This window comes from Grus americana, chromosome 30, assembly GCF_028858705.1.
Source record: "Grus americana isolate bGruAme1 chromosome 30, bGruAme1.mat, whole genome shotgun sequence".
Classification (NCBI taxonomy): domain Eukaryota; kingdom Metazoa; phylum Chordata; class Aves; order Gruiformes; family Gruidae; genus Grus; species Grus americana.
In genome coordinates, this window is record NC_072881.1 from 55564 (window position 1) to 75322 (window position 19759).

Below are 19759 nucleotides of genomic sequence, written 5' to 3' on the forward strand. Positions count from 1 at the left end.
GCGGGGGGGCGTGGCTCGGCGGGGTGACACCCCCCCGAGGCGGTGCGCTGCTCAGCGCGGGCCACGCCCCCTTACGCACCCACACACCCCCCCCTCTCGCGCGATGAGGGGCGGGACTTCCGGGCGCAGCGACTTCCGGGCGCCGCCGCTGTCACCCGCTGCTGCCGCCGCCGCCGCCGATCGCGGCTCCGGGCCGGGCCCCGCCATGTTCCCTCCGCCGCCGCCGCCGCCGCCGCCGCCGTCATGAGCCGGAAGAAAAGCGGCTTCGCCATCACCAGCGTCCGCGGCGGTAACGGGGGCGGCGGCGGCGGCGGGGGAGACGGTGGCGGCGGTTCCTCCTCCAGCCCCGGTGGATCCCGGTTCCGTTTAGTCCGGTTACCCGGTCCCGGTGAAGCCTTACGGCGGGGTCGGTGGATCTGCCGGGATTTTTACGAGAGGGAAACGGTTCCCAGGGGAAGCGGGAGGATCCCGCTCTCCCTCGACTCCCCCCGCAACCCCCCCCCGCCGCCGTTCCCCGCCGCCGCCGCCGCCGCCGCCCCCCACCAGCCCCGTTCGCTCGGGGCCTTCGCGCAGCTGGTGCAGCAGGTGAGGGGCGGGGCTAAGGCCGGGGGCGGGGCTAGGCCAGGCCACGCCCCCCTTGGCTGATTCCCCCCTCCCTTTTAACAGGCGTTGCCCCCGAGACCCCCCTCGCCCCGCCCAGGGGGCGGAGCCACCGGGCTGAGCGCTCGCCTGGGATTGGCCGGAGAGGAGAGCGAGGAGGAGGGGTGAGGCGGGACTTCCGGGTTTTGGATGGGTGGGTGGGACTTCCGGGTTGGGGCAGGTGAGTTGGGGGTTGGGGCTGCTTGTTTGGGGAGGGCGGGACTTCCGGGTTTGGGTAGGAAGGGGGTGGGACTTCCTGTTTAGGCAGGAGTGGGGGGCAGGGTGCCTCCCCTCCCCCAAAGGGGAAGGAAATGTGAGGAAGTTACACGGCTGGGGCGTGGGGGAGGGGAGGGGGTGTCTGTCCATCCATCTGACACCCCCTCCCCCTCGTTCCAGCGGCACGGGCAGCGGCGTGACCGCCATCGACAACAAGATTGAACAGGCCATGGTGAGCGCCCCCCCCCCTCCCCCGGGACGTGGGGTGCCTTGGGGGGGGTGGGGAGGGGTGACCTGGGGTGGGGGAGGGACCTGAAGCGATTGGGGGTGGTGGTGGCGGGAGGGGGTCCTGGAAGGGGCACTGCGGAGCGTCGCGACGCGTTTCCCTGCCAGGACCTGGTGAAGAGCCACCTGCTGCTGGCGGTGCGGGAGGAGGTGGAGCTGCTGCGGGAGCAGATCAAGGAGCTGAGCGAGCGGCGGGCGGCGCTGGAGCGGGAGAACGGGCTGTTGCGGGCGCTCGCCACCCCCCAGCAGCTGGCGCAGCTGCAGCCCCCCCGCCCCCACGGCCCCCCCACCTGACCCTGCTGGGGTGGGGGGGAATGAAGGGGCGCAGGACACCGCCCCCCGCCCCCCGCTATGGGACTTCTCAGGGTTGTGCTGCTTTAGTGGTGGTGGTGGTGTGACGCAAACACACCCCTCCTCCCTGCGCAATTTGGGGCCTTTTTTAATAAAGCCGCGATTTTTACAGCACGGGGGGAGGGGTCGTGGTTAATTGGGGGGGGGGCAGACACATGCATGGTTAATTGGGGGGCGGGGTCATTACGGGCGGAAGCGGGACTCGAACCTCCAGCCCAAAGGGGGAGGCGGTTCCGCCATGTTGGGAAGGGCAGCGGGCGGAAAAGGCGGCAGCCATCTTTGGAAGGGCTCGGTCGCCATCTTGGAGAGGATTCACCCGCCATCTTGGGGAGGGCTGTGCTTCGAGGGGGCGTGGCTAAAGGCGGAGTGGGTGTGGCCAAGGAGGGGGCGTGTCCGCCGCCGCCATGAGGCCGCCGGAGCGGCCGCCCGGGGGGATCCTTCGGCGGGGGGGGCGCGGGGGGGGCCCCCGGCAGGTCAGCGGGGGGGGGGGGGGGGGGCAGACCCCAAAAAATGGGGGGGGGGGTTGGGCACACATGGAGGGGGGGCACTAATCCCCGTCCCCCCCCCAGGTGCGGTTCGAGCTGAGCCCCCCGGTGCATGCTGGGAAGGAGGAGGAGGAGGAGGGGGGGCCCGCGCCCCCCCCGCCGCTGGGGACCCCGACCCTGCACAGCAGCCGGGGGGGGGCGGCGGGGGGGGCCCGGGAACCCTTCGACGCCCCCCGAGCAGCCGCTGCTCTCCTGGGCTGCTCGTTCGCCGCCCGCTGCGCCGTGGGGGGGGCGGCGGCCGGAGGTGAGTGGTTTGGGGGTGGGGGGGAGGAGTGGTCACACCCACCCCCCCCCTTTTAACCAAAAATCCCCCTTTTTCGCCCCATTCCGCAGCCATGAACGTGCCCCCGACCCAGCGCCTCTACAGGGGCCTGGTCAGCCTGGCAGTGCCCCCCCCACCGGGGCCGCGCAGGGGGGTGCTGCCCCCTCCCGCGCCCCCCTCCAAGGTGAGTGAGCTCCCCCAGCCCCCCCCCCCAGCCCCCCGGGGTGCGGATGGGCCCCCCCTTACATGTCCGTGTGTGTCATCCCCCCCCCCGCAGGTTCCTGGACCCGAGGTGGGGGCGCTGGCGGGGGGGGCCGGGCAGGGGAGTGGGGGGGGCCCCTGGCTGCCCCCACCCGCCCCCCCAGAACCCCCCCGGCCCCTTCCCCGCCCCCCCGGAGCCACTTTCCTCATGTACCGGAAGCTGCAGCAGTGGGGGGGGGGCTGAAGGGGAGGCGACCCCCCCCCCCCCCAAAATAAATCTTCGTTTGTAACGTGCGTGGGGGGGTGTGTGTCACGTGGGATCCTCCCCTTTCCCGTCAGCCATCGGGGGCGTGGACTACAACTCCCACCAGCCGCCGCGCGAGTGTCAGCGCGCATGCGCGACGGTAACGGTTGGCGCCACAGCATTGCTATGGAAACGGGGGGGGGGGGGAAGAGCGGACGGGAGGAACCATCGAGGACGGCGGGGGGAGGGGGGGGGGTGAACAATTGTACCACGTGTGTGTGCGCGGGGGGGGGAGGAGACACACGACACCCCCAAACTGTCCCGGGGGGGGGGGAATGACAGACCCGACCTCCCCCCCCCCGCTCCCAGCCCCTTAAATTGGGGTGACACCCCCACTAATAAATGCCACCCCCCCCCAAGGTAATCCCCCCCCCATATTGACAGACACAGACCCCAAAAAATCGACCCCCCCACTGACCAATCGCCTCCTTTATTCCCGGGCCCCCCCCCCGGCCCGCCCCCCCCCCGCAGCCCAGATCAAACCACAGCAAACGGCCGGGGGGGGGGGGGGGGGATGACGGACGACAGGAGCAACACCCCAACATTGGGGGAGGGGGCACACGCAGCCCCTCCCCCCATTTGGCATCTGGTTGGGGGGGGGGGGGGGCGCACGACCTCTCCTCCCCCCCCCTCCGGCAACGGTGGGGCCCCCCCACACTTGGGGGGCTCAGGGGGCGTCGCCTCGTCCCTTGTGGAAGAGATAGATGGGCCGCTGGAAGCCTGCAAGGGGGGGGGGGGTGGTTAGGGGGCACCCCCAAGTCCACCCCCCCACACATTTTGGGGGGCTCCCACACCCCCGGGGGGAGGGCCCAGCCTCCCCCATGAACCTCTCTGCCCCCCACAACCCCACAGATTTGGGAGCCCCACTGCCAGGATACCCCACCCACCCGTGTGTGCATCCCCAAGACCGCCCCCCCCCCCCCCATTGGGGTCCCCCCCACCTTTGGCGGCGTGCTGGGGGGTCCCCAACAACTCGTAGCTGTCGAACCCCACTTCGGGGGAGGTCAGGTAGGAGGGGAACTGCTCGGGCCGCAGCCGGATCCGCTGGTAATTCCTGTACGTCGTCTCCTTTTTTTTTTGGGGGGGGGGGGGACACACACGACACAAAAAGCAAGTCAGAACACCCCCCTAAAATACAAAAAGACCCCCCCAAAACGTACGCAGCCCCCCCCCCCCCGCTTTGCGCTCACCGTCAGCCCCTTGCGCTTGCGGTAGGAGGCCCAGGGCTGGGGCTCGAGGAGCAGGAGCCCCCCCGGGCGCAGGTGCCGGTAGACGCGTCGGAAGAGGCGCTTGAGCCCCTCGTCCCCCCAGTTGAGCTGCACCCACTTGGTGAGCGACAGGCACAGCACCACGTCGAATTCGGGGCGCTGCGCCGCCACCGCCTCCTCCCGCTCCGGGACGTAGTTCCCCTGGGGAGGGGGGGGAGAAAAAAAAAAAAAAAAAAAGGGGGGGGGTGTTATTGGGTGGAAGGAGGGGGTGTGGGGAGCTGCGCTGAGGGGTTTGGGGGGGGATTGAGGGGGTTTGGAGGGCACTGAGGGGGGTTTGGGGGGGATTGAGAGGGTTTGGGGGGGCACTGAAGGGTTTTTTGGAGGCACAGGGGTTTTTGGGGGGATTGAGGGGGGCACTGAGGGGGGTTTTGGGGGGATGGAGAGGGTTTGGGGGCACTGAGGGGGCACTGAAGGGTTTTTGGGGGGATTGAGAGGGTTTGGGGGGGCACTGAGGGGTTTTTTGGGGGATTGAGGGAGGCACTGAGGGGGGTTTTGGGGGGATGGAGAGTGTTTGGGGGCACTGAGGGACCACTGAAGGGTTTTTGGGGGGATTGAGAGGGTTTGGGGGGGCACTGAAGGGTTTTTTGCAGGCACTGAGGGGTTTTTTGGGGGATTGAGGGGGTTTGGAGGGGCACTGAGGGGATTGAGAGGGGATTTGGGGGGGCACTGAGGGGATTCGGGGGGATGGAGAGGGTTTGGGGGGCACTGAGGGGACACTGAGAGGTTTTGGGGGGAATTGAGGGGGTTGGGGGACTGAGAGGACTCTGAGGCGTTTTTAGGGGGATTGAGGGTTTTTTGGGGGGCACTGGGGAGTTTTTAGGGGGATTGAGAGGGTTTGGGGGGCCCTGAGGGGATTTGGAGGACTGAGGTGGGGGGGGGCACTGAGGGGCTTGGGGAGAATTGAGGGTTTTGGGGGGACCCATGCGGAGCCTCACTGAAGGGTGGGCCCCCCCCCCCCGCTGAGGGGTTTTGGGGGAGGGGGGACCCATGATGAGCTTTAGGGGGGGAAGGGTGAGGTGGGGGAGCACTGAAGGGTTTTGGGGGGCTCCACACTGACTGAAGGGTATCCCCTCCCCCTCAGCCCCCCAAAACCCTCTGTCACCCCCTCAAACCCCTTGGGACCCCCCCCCCCAAGTGCCATCATGTCCACTCAAACCCCCTTACGAGCCCCCCAAGACCCACCGTGACCCCCCCAAATCCACTGTGACCCTTCCAAGACCCACCGTGACCCCCCCAAATCCACTGTGACCCTTCCAAGACCCACCGTCACCCCCCCAAGACCCCCATAAATCCACTGTGACTCCCTCAAATCCCTGCAAATCCACCATAACCCCCCCCCCAAACCCCCTTTCCCTCCCCATCCCACCCCCCCACCCCACTCACCGTGACAAAAACGACGTTGTGAGGGAAATCGGCGGCCCCAGGCCCATCGGGGGGCAATCGGGGGGCGGCGATGGGACCCCGACTGGCCAGGAGAGCGGCAGGAAAACCCTTCCGCCCCCCCGTTCCTCCTCCTCCGCCGCCGCCGCTCCCCCCTCCTGCTCCAGCCGCTTCCGCTTGAATCTCCTCCGACAGATAATGCCGGATATTCTGCCGCGCCGAACGAATCAACCCCCCGTCAATGTCCAACCCCACCACCCGGGCGGGTCCCCAACGTTTGGCGATGCTGAGGGTGAGGTGTCCCACGTTGCACCCCACGTCCAACACCTCCTTTCCCGCGAACCACTCGGGGCGCATGGCTCGCAGCCGCCCGTCCTCGCAGTCGGGGTTCCGATAACCATAGTATTTGCAATAATTCCCATACTGGAATTTTCTAGCTTGACGACGTTGCCGTTGTTGTTGTGGAACTTTTCCCGGGGGTTTGGGTTTTTCCGGAGGGGGACGGGTTCCTTCCGATTTACTGCAAGTCCGTCGACGTTTCCGATGGCGGCCGGCGGCGGGGCAGGCGGCAGCGCATGGCGGCGGGGTGCTGGCGGCGGCGGTGGCGGCGGGAAGGGCATGAGGGCAGGCGGCCTCGTCGGTGGCGGTAGCGGTGACGGTGGCTGCTCGCTGCTGGCCGCGGTGACGGTGGCGGCGGCGAGCTGTTTTGGCGGGGGAAGCCAAGCGCAGCCCCTCGCCGGGGGCGTTGAGGCTGAGGGGGTCGGTGATATCGCGAGGGACCAGGATCTCGACGGGGTCGCGGCCGCGGGCGGGGAGGGGGGAGGATTGCGGGGTGCGGGCGTTGAGGGCCCGGCTCACCTCCTCGTCCAAGAGACTGTTGAGGTTTAAGGGATCGAAGATGTTTCCCCCCAGCAGGAACTCGGAGGGAAGCACCGGGCCGCACTCCGAGGCCGCCCGGCGACGCCGTTTCCACGCCGGTTGCTTGGCCCCGCAGCTGCTACGACGCTTCCCTCCTCCCGCCGACCTAAAGCCGTTACGCGGCCGTGGAGTCTCAGCGGCGGGTGAAGCTTCTTCCTCCTCCCGGGCCCCGGCAGCGGAGGAAGATGAAGAAGGAGGCGGCGGTACCAGGAAGGCCTCTGGCTCGGCCGCCATGGCGGACCGCCCCGCGCCTGCGCGCTGCGACCCACCGCCGCCGCGCATGCGCCGCCGCTAGGGGGTGCTGTAAAGGGGGGAGCGGAGCGGGGCCCCTCCGCGCCCGCCACCTCCCGCCCGCGATGGCAGGAGCGCGGCGGCCCGCCGGGGTTTATATAGAGGGTGGGCGTGGCGAGGCTTGGCTACGCCTCCCTCAAGGGGGTGGGAGAGAGCGGGGAGCCAATGGGAGAAGCGGCGGCGGGGAAGGCGGCCAATAGGGGGAGGTGGCGCGCGGAGAAGGGGGGGCCTGAAGGATGGGGGTGGCCGCTGCGAGTGCCTGCGCGGATTGCGCAAGGGGTAGCGGCGCTCGGGGGAGGAAAGGAGGAGCGGGGAGGGCCGCGTTGAGGCTTGTGGGGATGGGCGGAGCGCGATGGGGGGGTTTAGGGGGGAGGGAGGGCAGCGGAGAGACGGAGCGGCGGCGGAGCAGGCGCGTCTCGGGCGCCTCGGGGGCCTCGCTGCGCGCGGGGGTCGCCGGGAATTGGAGTGTGCGGCGTAGCCGCGCATGCGCAGCGGCAAGCGAGAGCCTCTGTCCCGCTATGGCGCCTCCATCCCCCCCCTCCCTCCGCAGCTCGCAGACGTCATCTCTCAGCTCATGACGTCACTCAAGCTCGCGATCTGACCCCCCCCTCCAGCCGCCAAACCGGTTCCCTCCCCTTCATACCCCACCCTTCATACCCCCCACTCCCTCCCCCGCCGCCGTTAACGGAGCAGCGGGGATCACGTGCGCAGCCGCATGGCTGACGCGGAGCAGCGCGCATGCGCGTACACCGCCCACTGGAGTCGCGAGTGCGCACATGCGCAGTGGGCCACCCGCGGGCGCTCCCTCCCCCCGCCCGCACCGCAATGGCTCGGTCCGGGCTCCTCCCCCCGCGCATGCGCACTCCTCCCCCTCCCCGGCCCCGCGCATGCGTAGCGGGCGGTTCGCCCGGCGGGAAGGCGCCAAGGCTGAGCGCGCGCCGCGACGCACACAGTTTTGTGGAAAAAAACCGCTAAATCGGTAAAACCTTCCCACCACACACACACTTTACCTCATGAAAACGCATCCCCTGGCTTCCCGCACCACCTCATCCCCTGCCCAAGCCACCCAGTGGCATGGCGCTGCCTCAGCTGGACCCCAACCGGGCGGGCTCTGCACCTTTTGGGGGGTTTGTTGTTGCATTTTTTAATGTTTTTTCTCTTTTTTTTTTTTTTTTTTTCCCCTCACAGGCCCCAAAGGAGTGAGGCAGGGGCAGGGAGCCCTGCCTGAACACCTGGGTCATCCCTCAGGGGCATTTGCGCTCCACGCACTGCTTCCCCCCTTCCTCATATTCCTGCTTGGAGATCCACATCTGCTGGAAGGTGCCCTGAGGGGGACACACACACACACACACATGGGGTGGGGAGGTGTGGGGTGAGGAACCCGGGCACCCAGGCCCCCTCTTCTGCCACCCCCCCCCACTCACGAGGGAGGCGAGGATGGAGCCCCCGATCCAGGGGCTGAAGCGACGCTCCATGGTGCTGTTGCTGGCGATCAGCTTCAGGCGCATGCTCTGGGGAGGGAGGGGGGCAACTGGGAGAAACTGGGGGCCTGGTCTGGGTCACCCCCAAGGGGATGGGATCCCTCTTACCCCCCTCACATCCCACAGAGTGGGGGTTTCCTGCCTCAAACGCCTGGGTCCCCTCCCTGGATGCCTGGGTCCCCTCTACCCCCCCACCCAACATTCCACAGTGGGGGTCCCCCGCCCTGGACACCTGGGACCCCCTTGAGTCCCCCCCCAACCCACAGAGCGGGAGTTCCCTGCCCCAAACATGTGGATCCCCTCCCCAGATGCCTGGATCCCCCCCCCCGCCAGGCACCCCAGCCCCATCCCACAGAAGAGGGGGTTCCTTGCCCCAAATGCATGGGTCCTCTCCCCAAAACCCAGGGTTCTCCCCCTCCCCGTCCCTCACGGGAGGTGTCTTCTGCGAAAGCTCCCGGTTGAGGCGGTCGGTGAAGCCCTGCAGCAGGGTGTTCCCCCCCGTGACAATTACGCTGCCGTAGAGACCCTGGCGGGGGGAAAGGGGGAATAGGACAGACAACGGGGTTTTTGGGGTGTCACTGCTGCCCCCCTCCCCAAATCCTACACACACACACTAAAATCCTCGGGGACTCACCGGTCGGATGTCGATGTCGCACATCCCGATGCTGGTGGTGACCACGTGCCCCACGCCCAGCATCGTGTTCCCCGACAGGCCCTGAGGGGTGACAGGTGGGGGGGGTCAAAGGGGTCCCCCAAACCCCTTGAAACCCCCTAAACCACCCCATGGCCCCCCCAAACCCCTCAGGACCCCTCCCTGACCTTGACATTGGAGGGATCGAAGAGCCCCTCGGGGATGCGGAGCCGCTCGGCCCCGTAGTCGGTGTTGTAGCCATTGGGCATCTCGTAGTGAACCGTGGGCATCTGGGCGGCCACCCTGGGGGGGGGGGGGGGCAAGGGGTGAGTGGGAGGGGTGTTGGGATGGGGGGCACCCCAAAAAAAACCCCCTGATCCCCCCCCAAAACCTCCCAGCACTCACTGCTCATCGTAGGGGGAGTCGGAAACCTGCAGCACCGAGGCTTGGAAGTCCTGGATCACCTCCTTGGTAGGGGGGAGAGTACAAAGTGTGCATGTGGGGGGGAACCCAGATGTTCGGGACACCCCCCCCCCCCCCAAAAAAAAAGGACCCAGGCATCCAGGACCCCCCAAAAAAGACCTGGGGATCCAGACACCCCCCCCTCAAACTCACATTGCAGGTGTAGTTGTGCCAGGACTTGGAGACCTGCGGCAGCTTCTCCTTCTTCTTCCAGTTGGGGGGGGCCCCCTCCCGCACGGGCTCCTGGGGGCGGAGCATCAGTGAGAGGGGTGGGGTTTATAGGGGCGTGGCCCCCCATGGGTTTTTGGGGGGGGGGGAGACTGGTGGGGATGGGGGAATGCCCTGAAAGGGGTGGAGCCTGAGGGTGGGCGGTCTCTAAAGGGGTGGGGCTAAGGGGAGGGGCTGGCCTGAAGGGGTGGGGTTAAAGGGAAGGGGTAGCCTCAAAGGGGCGGAGCTAAGAGGGAGTTGCCCTTAAAGGGGTGGAGCCTATGGGGAAGGACTGCCCCTAAAGGGGCGGAGCTATGGGGAAGGACTGCCCCTAAAGGGGCGGGGCTAAGAGGGCATTGCCCCTAAAGGGGCGGAGCTAAGAGGGAGTTGCCCCTGAAGGGGTGGAGCTAAGAGGGCATTGCCCCAAAGGGGTGGAGCTAAGAGGGCATTGCCCCTAAAGGGGCGGAGCTAAGGGGGCATTGCCCCTAAAGGGGTGGAGCTATGGGGAAGGACTGCCCCTAAAGGGGCGGGGCTAAGAGGGAGTTGCCCCTAAAGGGGTGGAGCTAAGGGGGCATTGCCCCTAAAGGGGCGGAGCTAAGAGGGAGTTGCCCCTAAAGGGGTGGAGCTAAGAGGGCATTGCCCCTAAAGGGGCGGAGCTATGGGGAAGGACTGCCCCTAAAGGGGCGGAGCTAAGAGGGAGTTGCCCCCAAAGGGGTGGAGCTAAGGGGGCATTGCCCCTAAAGGGGCGGAGCTATGGGGAAGGACTGCCCCTAAAGGGGTGGAGCTATGGGGAAGGACTGCCCCTAAAGGGGCGGAGCTAAGAGGGAGTTGCCCCTAAAGGGGTGGAGCTATGGGGAAGGACTGCCCCTAAAGGGGCGGAGCTAAGAGGGAGTTGCCCCTAAAGGGGTGGAGCCTATGGGGAAGGGCCCCCCAAAGGGGTGGAGCTAAGGGTTGGACCACCCCTAAGGGGGCATGGCTTTCTTCTTGGGCCACCTCTCAGAGGGCAGAGCTCAGGGGTTGGGGGCAACTGCTGGGGCTGAGGGGCGGGCCCTAACAAGCCTTTCTTTCTCTGATAGGTTGTTCCCAGGGCGGCGTGTCCTTCGCCGGCCCCTCCCTTACCTTGGCGGCAATCATGTAGGGCGGCACGATGTCGATGTTCATCTCCTGGAAGAGCTCCCGGCACTGCATGGAGATGAAGTCCCCGGCCAGCGGCGACTTGACGATGCCTACGGGGGTCACCGGTGAGTCACCGCGGGGACCCCGGAGTCTTGGCCACGCCCTCCCGTCTCACCTGGCCACGCCTTCCGCTCCAATGACCCCGCCCCCTTACCTTGCTGGAGGATGTAGCCATCGTGGACGGGGATGGCGGTGGTGTGGGTGGCCCCGCTGTCGAGGACCAGCCCCGTGCTGCGCCCGTTGGCAAAGCTGGGCCACCGCGGTCAAGGGTAACGCTAACGAGGGGGGAGCCCCGCTAACGAGGGGGGAGCCCCGCTAATGAGGAGGGAGCCCCACTAATGGGCGGCCCGCTAATAAAGAGCTACTGCCAGTTCTCCCAGCGGGCACCTGCCCAGTCCTTGGGTGAGGCATGAACCCCTGCCCCCGCCCCCAGCAGATAATCAGCCGATCAATGGGCTAACGAAGGCCTAACAACCCGCCCAGCCAACAACGAGCCAGCCCAGCACCCAACCACCTCTAGACCCACCCACCCACCCAGTGACCTACTTCTAGGCCTACCCAACCATACAACTACCCCGAGACCCACCCAACCCCCCAAACAATGACCCAACTACCCCTCAAGCCACCCAACCACCCCCCCAACTACCCCGAGACCCACCAACAAACCACCTCTAGACCCACCAACCACCCACCCAACCATCTCTAGACCCACCCAACCATCCAACCACCCACCCACCCAGTCCTAGACCCACCAACCACACCCACTCAACCCTAGATGCAACCAGCCACCCAACAAACTACCCCCTGACCCACCCACCCACCTCTAGACCCACCCAACCAACCACCCAACTTCCCCCCCCCACCCACCCAGGGAGGTTGTGTGGACACCCTGGGTTGGCGGGGGAGGTTGGGTCACCGGGGGGTGTGTGACATCATTGGGTGACACCGATGGGTGGACACCGGGGATACGCGGTGAGCACGGCCGTCTTGCAGAGGAAGAAGGCCGGAATGTTGTAGTGCTCAAACATCAGCTCCGTCAGCTTCTCCCTCTTGGCCCGTGTGTTCCACTGAGGGGACACGGAGACACCGTGGGGACACCAGGGGACACCAAGGCACCCCGCCACCACGGTGCGGGGGGGTGACACGCGGGTGGGGGGGGGGGGCCACCTACCGGGGCCTCGGACATGAGGACGGGGTGGAGGCCTGGCTCTGACTTGACGTGCTTCCCGTAGGTGTGGTCCAGGATGGCCTGGAAGCACTCCCAGTCCTCAACTGGGGACACGGGGACGGTGAGTGGGGACACGGGGGGGTGGGGTGGGGGTCCTGGGGTGACCCCAACCCTGTGGCGGCACCCGTTGGGTGACCCTCCAACCCCATGGTGGTCTCCATTGGGTGACTCTTAACTCTGCGGCGGCACCCGTTGGGTGACCTCAACCTTGCGGTGACCCCATGAGGTGACCCGCCAACCCCATGGTGGCCTCCATTGGGTGACCTCAACCTTGCGGTGCCCCCATTGGGTGACCTCAACCCCGTGGTGGTCCCGCGAGGTGACCCCCAACCCCCTGAGATGCCCCTTACGGGTTCCCCACGGCCCTGCAGGGCGTCCCCATCCCCGTGCGTGTGTGTCCCCTCCCTCCCCGAGGCGTCCCCACGACGTCCCCACTCACTCATGCCGTTCTTGAGGGGCGAGAGGACCTCCATGCCCTCGCGGGCCACGTGCAACGCGTTGGTGTCGATGTAATAGACCTTCCCTCCCTTCTTGTCCTTGTCACCGTCCAGCTCCAGGGCCACGTCCTCGGGGGACAGCAGCCCCACCGTGGTGGGGAAGTCCGCCTGCCACCGCCCCGTCACCACCACCACGGGGACACGGAGGGGGCGTGGGGGTGTGGGGTGGCCGCGGGGATGTCATTGTGATGTCATTGCGGCGGGGACGTTGGCCTACAGTCGGTGGCCTTGGGGACACCGTGGCCGTGGAGACGTCACCGTCGGGGTGACTTTGGCTTAGGGGTGGTGGCCTCGGGGACACGGGGACACCACGGCCACGGCGGCATCACCGCGATGGGGACGTCGGCCTACAGGTGGTGGCCTCGGGGACACCGTCGCCATGGAGACGTCACCATGAGGGTGACATCATCCTACGGGTGGGTCGCCTTGGGGACACCGTCGCCGTGGGGACAGTGGCCTTGTCCCTCTGGGGGGGTGACACGGGGGGGGGGGCGGTGGGTGTGTGTGACACGGGAGGGGTGACACGGGGCGGGGGGTGACACAGCGGGGGGGGGTGACACGGGGCGGGGGGGTGACACGGCGCGGGGGGGACACCCGGTGACACCCACCTTGGGACAGTCCTCCCCCGCGTAGCCGGCCCGCACCGAGAAGGAGCCGATGTCGAACACGAGCGCCCCCACCTCGTCTGGGGGACACACACACACACAACACACGGTGACACCGGGACGGGGGGGGGAACACACACGGTGACGGTGACACCGGGACCCCCCCACCCCACCCCGGGGACACCAGGACCCCCCCCCATCCTCCCCCCCCGCCCCGTGCCGCCGCCTCCGTGTCCCCAATATCCCCCCCCCCCCCCGCTTCCCCCGGTGTCGCCTCCTCCTCCTCCCCCCCCGGTATCCCCGCCCCCCTCCCGGTGTGGCCCCGCCCCCTACCGCCGCCGTAGACCCCCCCGCTCATGGCGGCGGCCGCGGGTTCAGCACTGGACAGCGCCCGGTGGCGGCGGGGTGGGCGTGGCCGGAGGGGCAAACGCAGCCAATCGGAGCCCGCCGCCCTGCGCGCACGCTGATTGGACGGCGCTGCAGACAATGAGGGCGGCTTAAAGGGGCAGACGCCCTTTTTTTTTTTTTTAAAGGCGGGGGGAAGGCGGCTCGTCCTTTCATCCCCCCCCTCCCTCTCTGGAGTGGGAGGGACCCAGGGATCCGGGACACGCCCCCTTTGGGGGGGGGGCCGGCGCACTCGTCCGCGGCAGGGAGGGAGGTGGGGTTGTGTTGGGGGCGTGGCTTAGCGCGGGGGGGCGTGGCTTAGCGCGCGGGGGCGTGTCGTTCCAGGGCCCGGAGTGCTGACTCCTCCCCGTGTGGGCGTGGCCTCCCGCGTGGGGGGGCGGATCCTACCGCGTCGAGCCCCGCCCACTGCACCCAATGGAGGCGTGGTTTCGTGTAGCCGCGAGAGGGGCGGGGCTTTTATCAACCCCTCCCACTGTGCCCAGACAGGTGGGTGGGGCTTCCCGAGGCCACGCCCACTACGCGGAGCACCGGCCCTCGAAAAGGGGTGGAGCTTCCCGAGGCCACGCCCACTCCGGGGGGTGTGTGGGGCCCCCCCCTCCCCCCACGAATCCCACGCGGCTGCACCGAGGTCTTTATTGGGGGGGGGGGGGTACGTACAGGGACTATTCACAGGGGATCCGGGGGTGGGGGAGGGGCCCCGGGTGGGGGAGGGGCCTGTAAACATTTTGCCACTCTCAGTAGGAAGGGGGGGAGGGGGGGGGAAGCCGGGCACCGACCCCCGACACCCCCCCACCCCCCCGCGGGAGGTAGAGGCTGGCGGCCCAGGGTGGGGGAGGGGTTGGGGGAGGGGCTTTCCTCCCTCCCTTTACATTCAACAGCGCCGCCCCCGGTGGGGGAGGGGTTGGCACGTGGGTGGGGGTAGGGGCAAGGGGGCTCCGTCTGTATTGCTGGGGGGGGGGGGGAGGGGAGGGCAGCACTTTTTCCGCGTTAAAAAACCCCAAAATCGCTGATTTGGGGGGGGGGGGAGGGGTGGCACATGCTGAGGGGGGAGGGGTGGCACCAACCCGTCTTTCCCTTAAAAAAATGAAAAAAAATTACCAAAACCGCACAAATTCCCCCCCAAATCACAGCTGCTCCTCCCCCCCCCAGCAACACACGACAAAAGGGGGCGGGGCTCCGGCGGGGGGCGGGGCCCAGTGAAGGGGTGTGGCCAGGCGGAGGGGGCGTGGTTCAGCGGGGAGTGGGCGGGGCCTGGCTGCCCCCGGGGGGGGGGGGGGCTGTAAACACGGCCCTGGGGAGGGGGGACTTGGGGGGCTGCAGGGGGGACTTGGGGGGCTGCAGGGGGGCCCTTGTGCAACGAGTCCAGCTCCGCCGTGGGGCAGCTCCGGTGTCCGTGGGGCAGCTCCAGTCCCTATGGGGTGGCTCCGTCCTGTCTCGCCGTGGGGCCGGTGTTTGTCCGTGGGGCAGCGGCTGCGGCTCCATCCATGGGGCAGCTCCAAGACCCCTTTCTGTGGGGCAGCCCTGACCCGGCTGTGGGGCTCCGGCTTGTGGGGCGGCGCCGTGGGGCAGCTCTGGCGCTAAAGTGCAGCTGGGTCGGTCGTGTCGGCCATAAGGTGCTTGGTGGGGCGCCGGGGCGGTGGCCCGTGGGGCGGCCGTGGGGCGGCCGTGGGGCTCAGTACTCCTCCACTGTCTCCACCTCACCCCCGGGGCCATGCAGCGAGTAGCCTGGGGGTGGGGGGCAAGGGGGGTCAGGGCCCCCCCCCCCCCCCCCAGCCCCACAGTGAGCCCCCCATCACCCCCAGCCCCCCAAGGACCCCACCCCATGAGTCCCCATGGACCCCCAGAGCCCCCCCCCCCACCCCCCATGGACTGTCTCCCCCCCCTTGCCCCTCCCAACCCCACACCAAGCCCCCTCCCTCCCAGATCCCCCCAATATCAACCCACAGCCCCCCCCCCCCCCACTGGGTGACCCCCCCCCAGCTGCCCCATAGCCCCTCCCCCCGTACCCAGGATGCTGGGGTCGCTGTGCAGCAGCAGCAGGGGGGGGCGCGATTTCCCCCTCCCCCCCACGGGCCCCTCCGTGGGGGGGGGCTTTGCCCCAGGGCCGAAGGGGGGCACAGGCAGCAGCCCTGCCCCCAACCACGCTTCCTGTTGGGGGGAGAGAAGGGGGGGGGGACACGGTCAGCCCCACAGCTGCCCCACAGATCCTCAGGGACCCCCCCCAGCTCCCCCATAGACCTCCCCCCAGCACCCCCTCCCCCCCCCGGACCCCAGTAATCCCCCCGAGCCGCCCCCCCCAGCCCCATTGCCCCCCCCCCCATCCTCCCCAGCCCCCCTTCAGTCCCCGTCCCCCCCCCACACACCTGGGGGCCGCGGGGGGGGGCCGGGGGGCGGCCCCGTCGCTCCATCAGCGGGCGGGGGAAGGGCTGAGCCTCGGGCGGGTCCGTGGGGGGGCGGGGCCAGGCCTCCACGGGGGGAGGGGCTGGCTCCGGCCCGGGGGGGGGGGGGGGTGTCGATTGGGGGGGGCCCCAGCCATCCAGCGGCCCCCCCCAGGGACCCTGTGCCCCACACCCTCTCGGAACTCCCCCCCCCCCCCCCGCCATGGGAACCCTCCCCACGGGCCCCCCCCCACCCATGGGACACCCCCCCCACGCCCCCCCCCGTACCGGTGCCCCCCCTCCCAGTACACCCCCCCCCCCCCACCGCGGGACACCCACACCCCCCCACCCCGGGGACCCCCCTCCATGGGGGACCCCCCCCCACGGGACACCCCCCCCCCCCGTACCGGTGCCCCCCCCCAGCGCCTGCAGCGCCGCCTGGCACCAATGGGCGAGGGCGTCGGGGGGGGGGCGGGGCAGCCCCCGCAGCAGCTTCAGCAGCGCCGCCTCCTCCGGGCCACGCCCACTCGGCCTGGGGGGGGGGGTGTGTCAGGTGAGGGGGGGGCACCCCCACCCCACACCCCCCCCCGCTGCGGGATGGGTCAGTTTCCTTGGGACCCCCCCCAAACTCCCCATAACCCCTGCGACCCCCCCATGACCCCCCTGTGACCCCGCAATGGTGCCCCCCACATACCCCCCCCCTGGCCCCCCCCCCCAGTGACCCCCCCCCATGTCCCCATTGGAACCCCCCCATGTCCCCCCCCCCGATCCCCCCATACCCCCCCCATGTCCCCCCCCCATGACCCCCCCACCCCGTGACCCCCCCATGTCCCCATTGGAACCCCCCCATGTCCCCCCCCCCACGACCCCCCCACCCTGTGACCCCCCCCATGTCCCTATTGGAACCCCCCCATACCCCCCCCATGACCCCCCACCCCGTGACCCCCCCATGTCCCTATTGGAACCCCCCCATGTCCCCCCCCCCGATCCCCCCATACCCCCCCATGTCCCCCCCCCCACGACCCCCCCACCCCGTGACCCCCCCATTGGGACTCCCCCTCCCCCATGTCCCCATTGGAACCCCCCATGTCCCCCCCCCATGTCCCCCCCCCATGACCCCCCCACCCCGTGACCCCCCCATGTCCCCATTGGGACCCCCCCATGTCCCCCCCCCATGACCCCCCCATCCCCCCCCATGTCCCCCCCCCCCGACCCCCCCACCCCCCCATTGGGACCCCCCCTCCCCCATGTCCCCACTCACCCCGGGGGGGGGCCACCCCGGCCGCCCTTGCCGCCCCCCCCACCGCGCAGGAGCCCCCCCCCAGCCCCGCTCTCCTCCCAGGCCGGGGGGCTCTTCTCGGGGGGGGGCCACAGCTCCGGCCCCCACAGGGCCCCCACCTGCGGGGGGGGGGCACAAAGCCACAGTCACCCCATGGCTGGGAGGAGGGGGAGACCCCAGTGGGGGGGGTCCCTGGGGCAGCAAGGGGGGGGGTTTTTGGGGGGGGGGGGTGTCACTCACGGCCCGGGGTCCCCGCTGCGCCTTGGGGGGGGGCCACTCGCCGTCTGGGCCGGGGGGGGTCTTGGGCAGGGTCCAGTTTTGGGGACCCCCCCTGGGAACCCCGCTCTGCTGCAGCAGCTTCAGCAGCGTCTCCTGCTGCCGGCACTGGGGGGGGGGGGGGGACACGGACCCGACACACAGCACGTGTTGGGGGGGGGGGGCACACACGACACCCCCAAGGGCCCCCCCAAAGTCGTGTGTGTCGTGTGTCCCCCCCCCCCCCAAAAAAGAAACCTGCTTGCGCCGCAGCTCTTCCTCCTGCCGCCGTTTCCGCTGGTCGTCTTCCTCCCGCCGGGCTCGGAGCTCCTGCAGCTGCCACAGCGCTCGGGGGGGGGGGGGTCCCATGTGCCGGGGGGGGGGGGGGCCCCGATACCTGGGGGGGGCCCCGATACCTGGGGGGGGGGGGGGGTCACCCACTCACCTTGTGCTGCAGCTGCAGCTGCTCCAGGATGGGGCTCGGGGGGGGGGAGCCGAGGGGCAGCTCCCACAGCGCCGAATCGCTGCCTAAGGGGGGGGGGGGCACACGGTAAGGGGGGGTACGGCCCCCCCCCCCCCCCAAATTGCTGCCCCCCCCCCCCCCCAAACTCACCGGGGGCCTGCGAGGGGTCCCAGAGCGGCGTCGCCTCCGGCAGCGACAGCGACCGCAGCAGGTTGGGTTCCCCCTGCCTGGGTGGGGGGGGACACACACAAAACAATGGACACCCCAGCGTTTGGGGGGGGTCCCCACGTGTTGGGGGGGTACCCTGAGTGTTGGGGGGGGTACCCAGTGTTTTGGGGGGGTACCCAGCGTTTTGGGGGGGGGGGTCTCACCTTGGTTTCAGCACCTGCAGTTGCTGCAGCAGAGCCCCCAGCTGCTGCGGCGTCAGCTCCCCTGTTTTTTGGGGGGGGGGGCAGGGGCCCAGCGGCTGCCTGGGGATATTTTGGGGGGGGGGGGGGGGTGTCAGTGGGGGGACCCTGGTGTGCTGGGGGGGTGTTTGGGATTTGGGGGGGGGGGCACACACCGGCCGAGGAGCTGCAGGAATTGCTGGTGCTGGAGCTGCTGGTAAAGGGCCGCCAGGTCCTGCTGCTGCTTCAGCCGCTCCTGGGCCGGGGGGGTCTGGGGGGGGCCGGGGGGGGGGGTCTGGGGGGGCCCGAGAGGTTCTGGGGGGGGGGGGGGGTTGGGGAGGAGGGGGCTCGGGGGCCCAAGGGGGGCTGGGGCGGGGGAGGTCAGGGGGTGTTTTGAGGGTCCCAGGGGGTGGTTTGGGGGGGGTCTCCAAGGCGGGGGGGGGGGGCTGGAGGGGGGGGGGCAAAGGGTGCTGGGGGGTCCCGGGGAATGTTTGGGGGGGTCCCGGGGGGTGTTTGGGGGGGTCTCTGAAGGGCTGGGGGGGTCCTGGGGGGGGTATTTGGGGGTCCCAGGGGGTGTTTTAGGGGGTCCCAGGGGGTGTTTTTGGGGGGGGTCAAAGGGTGATTGGGGGTCACAGAAAGATTTGGGGAGTCCCAAGGGTGTCTGGGGGGGTCCCAGGGGGTGTTTGGGGGGGGGTCAAAAGGTGGTTGGGGGGGTCCTACGAATATTTGGGGTGTCCCAGGGGTTGTTTGGGGGGGTCCCTGGGTGCCACAAGCCCCCCCCCCAGCTCTAAGGACTATGGGGGTCTGGGGGGGGGGTCCTCACCCAGCGGGGGTTTGGGGTGGGGTGGGGGGATTTGGGGGGGGGGTTTGGGGGTGACTCACCAGCAGGGGGGGCGGGGAGGGCCCGGGGGCGAAGGGGACGCGCCCCCACATCTTGATGACGTCGCCCAGGGGCTGGAACCCCTCGTCGCAGCCGCGTTTCACCAGCAGCGCCATGGGGAAGTACCCGGCCTGGAACCACTCGCCCATCTCCTGCGGGGTGAAGGGGCCTGGGGGGGGGGGGGGGCCGGGGGGGTCAGGGGGGTCTGGGGGGTTTGGGGGGGCACCTGGGGGGTTGGGGGGGGGGTCCTGGGGGGTCCCAGAGAGGGTTTGGGGAGGTCCCAGAGGGGGTTTGGGGGGTCTTCAGGAAGGGTCAGGGTGTCCCAAAAAGGCCTGGGGGGGGATTGAGGGGGATCCAGGGGGGTTTGGGGGGGTCTTGGGGGCCCTGGGGAGTTTGGGGGGGGGCCCTGGGGGGCCCTAGAGGGGTTTTGGGGGGGCCCCGGGGGGGTTCTGGGGGATCCAGGGGGGTTTGGGGGGGCTCGGGGGGGGTCCTAGAGGGGTTTTGGGGGGGTTCTGGGGGGTCCCAGAGGGGGTTTGGGGGGTCTTCAGGAAGGGTCAGGGTGTCTTCAGAGAGGCTCCTGGGGGGGGATTGAGGGGGATCCAGGGGGGTTTGGGGGGGTCTTGGGGGGTTTGGGGGGGCTCTGGGGGGGTCCTAGAGGGGTTTTGGGGGGGTTCTGGGGGGTCCCAGAGGGGGTTTGAGGGCTCTTCAGGAAGGGTCAGGGTGTCCCAAAAAGGCCTGGGGGGGGATTGAGGGGGATCCAGGGGGG

The 19759-nt window shown here is 69.4% G+C and overlaps 4 protein-coding genes across 9 annotated transcripts; 1 reads left to right on the top strand and 3 right to left on the bottom strand.

Annotated features, from left to right (window-relative positions):
- The first annotated feature begins 74 nt into the window (after window positions 1-74).
- On the top strand, window positions 75-2765 carry LOC129197905 (protein phosphatase 1 regulatory subunit 35-like). Its single transcript, XM_054806714.1, has 6 exons — window positions 75-585; window positions 667-764; window positions 1036-1087; window positions 2061-2280; window positions 2370-2482; window positions 2576-2765. Exons 1-6 carry the CDS (start codon window positions 244-246, stop codon window positions 2741-2743), a joined length of 993 nt encoding a protein of 330 aa, XP_054662689.1. The 5' UTR covers window positions 75-243; the 3' UTR covers window positions 2744-2765.
- A 452-nt stretch (window positions 2766-3217) lies between these two features.
- MEPCE (methylphosphate capping enzyme) lies at window positions 3218-6730 on the bottom strand. Its single transcript, XM_054806800.1, has 4 exons — window positions 5455-6730; window positions 3994-4212; window positions 3745-3871; window positions 3218-3523 (listed from the first exon to the last, which is right to left on the bottom strand). Exons 1-4 carry the CDS (start codon window positions 6649-6651, stop codon window positions 3471-3473), a joined length of 1596 nt encoding a protein of 531 aa, XP_054662775.1. The 5' UTR covers window positions 6652-6730; the 3' UTR covers window positions 3218-3470.
- A 1058-nt stretch (window positions 6731-7788) lies between these two features.
- On the bottom strand, window positions 7789-13426 carry ACTL6B (actin like 6B). Its single transcript, XM_054806792.1, has 14 exons — window positions 13281-13426; window positions 12951-13027; window positions 12285-12450; window positions 11789-11889; window positions 11587-11684; window positions 10772-10866; window positions 10561-10667; window positions 9388-9477; window positions 9178-9239; window positions 8961-9075; window positions 8776-8856; window positions 8572-8667; window positions 8085-8171; window positions 7789-7985 (listed from the first exon to the last, which is right to left on the bottom strand). The coding sequence occupies exons 1-14, from the start codon at window positions 13303-13305 to the stop codon at window positions 7905-7907; spliced, it is 1281 nt and encodes a 426-aa protein (XP_054662767.1). The 5' UTR covers window positions 13306-13426; the 3' UTR covers window positions 7789-7904.
- A 529-nt stretch (window positions 13427-13955) lies between these two features.
- On the bottom strand, window positions 13956-19161 carry LOC129197958 (GRB10-interacting GYF protein 1-like). 6 transcript variants are annotated; one of them, XM_054806796.1, is made up of 12 exons: window positions 18996-19161; window positions 18290-18408; window positions 18099-18197; window positions 17878-17954; window positions 17710-17792; window positions 17523-17594; window positions 17250-17393; window positions 16992-17128; window positions 16138-16262; window positions 15716-15834; window positions 15359-15500; window positions 13957-15077 (listed from the first exon to the last, which is right to left on the bottom strand). In XM_054806796.1, the coding sequence occupies exons 1-12, from the start codon at window positions 19140-19142 to the stop codon at window positions 15025-15027; spliced, it is 1317 nt and encodes a 438-aa protein (XP_054662771.1). In that variant the 5' UTR covers window positions 19143-19161; the 3' UTR covers window positions 13957-15024. The 6 variants fall into 6 exon arrangements, with proteins under 6 accessions (XP_054662774.1, XP_054662771.1, XP_054662769.1 ...); XM_054806794.1 differs by having other exon boundaries at window positions 17523-17600; XM_054806795.1 differs by having other exon boundaries at window positions 15716-15838; window positions 16123-16262; window positions 17523-17600.
- Between the last annotated feature and the right edge of the window lie 598 nt (window positions 19162-19759).